At 38.7% G+C, this 7,176-nt stretch overlaps 1 protein-coding gene across 1 annotated transcript in view; it reads right to left on the bottom strand.

The window, feature by feature from the left end:
* Window positions 1–7,176, bottom strand: part of LOC111520890 (NIPA-like protein 2) — a 101,282-nt gene that overhangs the window by 19,349 nt on the left and 74,757 nt on the right. The window contains exon 6 of the mRNA XM_023183985.1: window positions 1,252–1,348. Coding sequence (XP_023039753.1) covers window positions 1,252–1,348 — 97 coding nt within the window. The remainder of the gene's footprint in view (window positions 1–1,251; window positions 1,349–7,176) is intronic.

Below are 7,176 nucleotides of genomic sequence, written 5' to 3' on the forward strand. Positions count from 1 at the left end.
GAATCATTTCCAAAATCAATCTGGAAGTTTCCCTGACATCCAATTTGAGAATGTTTCTTTTTTCTTTTTTTTACTAGGTAAATGTATTCCATTTACATTTATTATCATAACTGCTACGCATTATCTTATTTCTGTTATCTTACATTCCTATTTAAAGTTGGCTTCATTTTCATTATTTTCCTATATAAGGTACATTTTGTTTCTTAGTTGTCTGCTTTTGTTTTCCCTATTTGGTAATTTGGAAAGAAACAAATATAAAGTTCTCTTTCTGTTCTCTTGATCTACAGCATACCTGAATACAGCACTGAGTACATTTGTTTCTCTAAGTAACTATCAAAAACACAAATTTACTAGTACAAAGGAGAGAACTAGTTGATGAGATGGGAACATGAAAACCCAGCAGCTCATTAACATGGAGGCTACACGCTGCCCCAGGGGTAGGAGTATGGCCTTCCAAGTCATGGCAAACAGCACGCGATGCATGGGCCATCTGACTGGCAAAGAGGAAATGAAGGAAGATTTACAAATACATTTTTATAAAGGGAATTTCCTAAATGATTAGTGAGATCTCCTAGTGTTGGTATATATGAGTGAGAGTGTGTGTGTGTAGGGGTGGGGGAAAGAGAGAGAGATAGAAAGAGAGAAAGGGGCAGGGACAGAGAGACAGAAAGAGACAGAAAAGGAGAAGGGAGTGAAGATACATTAAAAAATACATAGTGGGCTTATCTAAGCACTATTTTCATCTCTAACAAGGTGCCTCTGGAAAAACAAAGTAAATAGGTTGGTAAACAATGAATGCAAGAAATGTGGTATTTAAGAAAATCATACTGCTTACATCTACATTTCCTATTAGTCATATTACAAAGTTTTTAAAGAAAATATTAATAGTATAGGTCTTGCTAACCAATTCCTGACACAAGAGTTTCAATTGAGATCATTAATTTGTTTCTCTTTTAAGATTTTCAATTACTTATTAACAAAATATCTTCAAATTGTCAGGGAGCAAATAAAGTTATCAAGAAGCAAAAAATCCTTAAATGTATTTTTAAAAGAATTAAATATCTAACCAATTGCAGTAATGGACAGGCAATGTATAATTTTTATAATTTAGACTCAGTTTTTTCCTGTAGATCAGAGCTGAAAAATATAAACAATGAGAAAGGAGTAGAATGCTTAAGTATTTTCCTTCAAACCTCATTTATGACTCAGCACAGCTCAATTAAAGAGTAAGAAAACAAAATATGCCTTTACCTAGAAGTGCCACCAGGGTTAGCAGAATCACCATGTGCTTCATTCCTTTTCTTTTGTAGAAATATAGGAGAATGCAGAAAATTAATATTTCTAAAATCTAGAAATGAAAAAGATGAAAAAGAGTAAGTTATTCTACACAAAATCTTCAAAATGTCACACTTCTCATTTTGATTTTTGCAGCAGTTCTCATATGAGAGTTGAGGGTGACTGAGGTTCTTAGGGACGACACAGGAGAGCAGCATAAGCACCTCGGCCATCCGGACCCGGAGCTCGAACACCCCTCTCCGCCAGTGATGACCAATCTAGATCTCCAGTCCTAACCTCCCTGGGAGTTCAGCCTCATTTCCCCAAGTATCTATGGGACATTTCCATATGCATGTTTAATAGACACGCCACAGTAATGTGGGTAACACTTCCCACTTGATTCTCTACCTTCCCAGCTTGTTCCTTCAGGGCCTTTGCCCTCCAGTTAGTAGCATTCCCACACTCCCTGTTGCACAAACCCCAAACCCCTCCCTTTCCCTCACTCCCTGCCTTCCTCTCTAGGCAGCTGCATTTGTTTCTAACTCATCTCTGATTTTACTCTTCCCTCTCTATAATCCAGCCATTCCACAGCCAGAGGAATCATTTAAAAACACAATTTGGATAATGAAATATTTTATTCATGGAGAACATATATGATACACATCAAAGGGATTTAGATAATATGACAGACACTCACAGATTCTCTACCCAAACTAACAAACAGAACCTACTGACACCTCTGATGTTGCTCATGTGCCCCTCTCCAGCTGCACTCCCCTCCTCCTTCAACCTCCCCAGGAATCACTACGCTGAAAATTTGTGTTTATTATTCACTTTCTTTATAGTTTATCGCATTTCTATGTGTCCCTAAATGGTACCCAGTTTATTTTTGCACATTTGGACTTTATACAAGTGGACTCACACTTGCTTTCACTTGTTTGCTTTTTTTCGCCATGTATTATATTTGTGACATTCTTCCAGGATGATGCATGTAGCAAAAATATAAACTAGACCCATTCATTCCTTTGCTGAAACCTCCTGTGGTTTCCTACCACATTTAGAACAAAATCCAAACTCCCTTCTGGATCACAAAGTTTTAGGCAACTCCCTGGACCTCACTTTGTACCACTCACTCTTGGATGGTCCACTCTGTGCCAGCCTCATGGCAATTTTTAAAAATTCTTTTTTTTCCCCTAGTTCTTTGCAATCTTCAGATTGCTCCTGCCTGTGGACCTTTGCACTAACTGTTCACTCTGCCTGGAATGCTCTTTCACTGATCTTTGCACAATGGCTCCTCCAAGTCACTCAGCTCACAGGTCAAATGCCACCTCTCTGAGAGTTCTTCTCTGACTCTTCTGATCTAACGGAGCCACTCATTATCCTGTCACACCCCCAGCTTCAGGTCGCTGTGGAGCATTTTGCCGTCATCATTTCTTATTCATATGTTTATGTGTTTCTTGTCTGTCTTCCCTACTGGAATGCCAGCCCTAGAACAGGAATCTTACCCACTCTTTTTGCCACTCAATATCTGGTGCCTGGCACACAGTTGGTCACTCAATGAGTACTGATGGAATTAATGAGTAAATCACACCTCAAATTTATTATGAATAAGTCACCAAAAAAGACCTAATGTCTGAAAAAGTGACTGTTCAATAAATATTAATTGACTAAAAGTCTAAAATGTTCCTGTCCTTAAGAACTTTAGTGTAATTTTGAGTTCTCAGTTTTACTTTTGTTTTAACTTTTTTTTTTTTGGAGATGGAGTCTCACTCTGTTGCCCAGACTAGAGTGTAATGGCCCGATCTCGGATCACTTAAACCTCTGCCTCTTGGATTCAAGTGATTCTCGTGCCTCAGCCTCCCAAGTAGCTGGGATTATGGGTGCCTGCCACCACACCCGGCTAATTTTTGTATTTTTAGTAGAGACAGGGTTTTGCCATGTTGGCCAGGTTGGTCTTGAACTCCTGACCTCAAGTGATCCACCTGCCTCGGCTTCCCAAAGTGCTGGGATTATAGGCATGAGACACCGCGCCCAGCCCAGGCTGTTATTTTTGACGAGATGGTATTCTTGGGCTGAATTCGTAAGTATGAATGTTTACTCTTCTAACAGCAGAGAGTACCTGTTTTTTTTTTTTTCTCTTTTTTTTAACCACAGGAGTTAGGGACTTCACTATTTATAGGAATGCATTCTACCTACAACGCCTTCTCTAAATCAACTTAAATTTGTTTCCATTCAAGGATTTGCTTGTGGGTTTGTTTTTTTCTCTAATCCTTTGTGGGCATGGGAAACAGCAGGCCCTTATCTTCCTCATTAAAAAACCTTTTCATCTAATATGGAAGATGAAATCATCCCTTTGTCTTTTCTTCTCCTGGTAAATTAAACCAATTATTTTAACTGTTTCTTACGGGACTCATTTGCCAGACCTTTAATTTAATTGAGTAGTGCTCAAAAGCTATTAAACTTGTATCTCTTTGCCTTCCCTAAAATGGCCATCAAAACATTGGATGTCCTAATTTCTGTGCATTTCACCAATTGTTAACAGAAATATCCCTCTGGGCCTGGTCTCCCCTCCACCACGGGCTTCCATTTCTCACATGAGACAATTATAGACAGTTCACAGCAGCGTTTGAGCCTCTCTATTTGTTGTGGGAGAAAAGAAAGCTCTTCCTGCGTTAACACACAGAGCCTGTTAGGTAAATCGATTATCATGCTGATTATTAATTTTTGCAGGTATTTGTTATCAGTTCTAGAAACCATGTATGACTTTTTTCATGTGTGGGCAAATTCCATCTCTGTGGCTTCAGATAAATAAAACATGAGTTCCCATTATTCACAGAATAACTATAGTTGCCCTGGTTCTGCCTTGTGGCAAGAAGTCACACAGCCAGCAGGATGAATTAATGCTGATTTTTTTTTCTAGCAACATTTTTTTTTCTCCCTGAAAACATCAATATTAAAGAAGCTGTGATTTCTGCAGCTTGCAGTGCCCCAGGAAGAGGCTGCATTATTGATTGCAGTCTCACAGGTTAGAAAAAGTAACAGCACTTACTGAGTCCCCCTCACCCGTGCGCTGTTCTCAGAGCTTCCTGTTACGAATTCATTGAATCCTCAAAATCACTTAGGAGGTAGGTGCTATCATCGGTTTACAGGTGAGAAAACTAAGGCTCAGAGGGGCAAAATGATGCAGCTCTGATAGGCAGCATGATGGCCCCATAGGAGTCCCTGGTCTAATCTCCAGAAGCTGTGAAGATGTTACTTTACATAGCAAAGGGGTTTTGTATTAGGTTGGTGGGTTGGTGCAATTCTTTCTTCCTTTGTTTTCTGTACTAGATCAGAGGAAAAGTTCCTGGGCCTTGTACCTGTGAGGTTTCCATTTAATGTAAGCCTTGAAGGAAAAACAGACAATTTTCAATTTTTCCCACTGAAAATAACTACTTTCAATGGGAAAAACTTCAATTACTTTTGCACCAACCTAATACAAAGAGCACTGGCACCTGAAGGGGTGTGTGGCAAAAGAGATAGACAAAATTTTAGCACTGGATGCCCCACTGCCAGTACCAATATCTGAGCCCGATTTGACCTCATCTTGCCTCACCAAGTTCTCAAACGCAGAGCCTATGGCCATAGCATATGGCTTCTCTGTCCAAAAGAAATGAGCTCTGCAAAGTTTCTCTCTAAGGTCATATTTAGACAAAGGTCTGATCCTTGGTGGTCAGTTTATTAATTCTGCAGAGAGGCATTGAGTGAGGTGTATTGGCATGTGCACCCCAGAAGTGAACAAACTGGTTTTGAGTTTTGGCTTTATCACTTAGTACTTATGTGACCTTAAACAAGTTCCTGGGCCTTCCCCAGCCTCAACTTCCCCATCCATTAAACGCAGAGGATAACAGTGTCCCATGTATAAGGCCAGTGTGCAGGTAAAGAGCAGAATGTAATCTGAGCTAGACGTAGGGCTCAGCCACTCAGAGAGTGGCTGCTGCTACCAAAGAGGTGGACTCTTATGTGGATGCACAAGTGCTATTTGCATTCAGACAATAAAGCAAATAACATCATGCCATAGATATTGATGTCCTATAAAAACATACAGTTTTCTCCCTTAGGTTTCTAATACTCGATGGTGGATTTTGTCGCAGTTTTGCCAGAAAGGCTGGCTTAATAATCAGGTTTAGGGTACAGGATGACACAAAATGTAAGGCTTGGCCCCAGCATCTGCTGATTTAATTTTTTTGTCTGAGAGAAAATGAGCAATGTGCAGATTATTTTGTGAAGGATTTTATGTTCACAAAAGACGTTTCCATTTGAATAGTCTTTTGGAAAATCTGGGTGAGCAAAATAGCCATGACCAAGCCTGCCAAAGAACATGAAGTAATTGAGAATTAGGGCTGCATTTTCTAACGTGGTTTTTGCAGAACACGTTTGCTCATAGGTATTACTCAACAAAAGGTCCTTCCAAGAAAAGGGCCTCATGGTCAAAGTAGCCTGGGGCATGTAGGACGAACAAAATCAAACCTTTCTCATTCTTACAGGATTTCTGGCTTTTAACATGCTAACAGAGATGATGAATTTCTCAGACAGGCCATGTTATGCAGAATTTTCCTCACCTAGTTTGACCTTGAAAATCCCACTCCTCTTTGTGTTTTGGCAATGATCGGGATTGTCCCTCTGCGGCAGACGGCTGGGAAAGGCTGTTTTAGTGAGTGAGTGGAGGGCACTTTATTCTTCTCTGGGGGGTATACACTGGGCTTCTCAAATCTTCCCTCCTTTCTTTTCTGTACCAGATCAGAGGAAAAGCTACTGAACCTTGTCCCTGTGAGGCTTCCATTTAATGTAAGCCTTGAAGGAAAAACAGACATCTGTCTGGGGCACGCAAACACGCAAAACAAGGGGTTGATGTGAGCCGGTGGGTGCCGCAATATTTTAATTCCTTTTGTGAGAAATATAAAAGGTATTCAGGCTTATAAATAATTTAGAAGTTATTTGATCAGTCCCAAAAGCCAATTTAGGTGCTCTTATTTATACTTGGTATAATACATAGAGTTAGATGAATGATATGTCAAAGAATAGTCTTAATTACTGTAATTATTATCTTTGCAGTCAGGGCTTGCAGAAAAGCATAGAATTTGCCATATCTGAGGATTAAATATTACTTAGGTGTTTAACAGATTCAAACCAAATTTCAGCTCACAATCTTAGTATAAAATGCATCACTTCTAGAGTCTTTAGAGATGCAATTATATAATGGATTAAATTACAAATGAATATAATATAGATCTATTCCCCTTAGGGTCTAATGCCAACAGTGTTATTCAAAAGTAATTTTATTAAAGGTTTATTTTATGCTATGTTATAAATACCTGAAATTATTTGCATTTTTCTCTGTGGCATTTACTTTCAAATATACTTTCTTTATCTTAATATGATTTTTTAGATATATGGGTTTCTCCCAGAACTGTAAAATTCCTGCTATGGGAATTTCTGTCTCTAAACTTGGTGTCTAATCACCACTTAATGGAGGAGTGAATAAATGGATGAATAAATTTATTTTAAGAGTTGATTTTGGAAAAATGGCAAACTGCAACTCATCTCAGTACTTTTTGTGGAAATACACAGTTTAATAAAAAGTAGTTTGGATCTCTTCAAATGTTTTCTCTGGTGTTAAAACAATACAAGATATAGCATCATTAAACAATGCTGTTTATTCCAGGAAATAAGTCTTGATGCATCTTTAATATACAAAGGATTTAACTCATGCCATTAATTTTCTGGTTTCAGGCTATGTGACCCTTTTCTTAACTAGATGAAGAATTTATTTTGCCTGCAGGCAAAGAGTAATCATTTGTTGGTAGGTAAAGAGTAATAATTTGGTAGGCAAAGAGTAATAATTTGTTGGTAGGCAAAGAG

This window comes from Piliocolobus tephrosceles, chromosome 7 (genome assembly GCF_002776525.5).
Source record: "Piliocolobus tephrosceles isolate RC106 chromosome 7, ASM277652v3, whole genome shotgun sequence".
Taxonomy (NCBI): Eukaryota; Metazoa; Chordata; class Mammalia; order Primates; family Cercopithecidae; genus Piliocolobus; species Piliocolobus tephrosceles.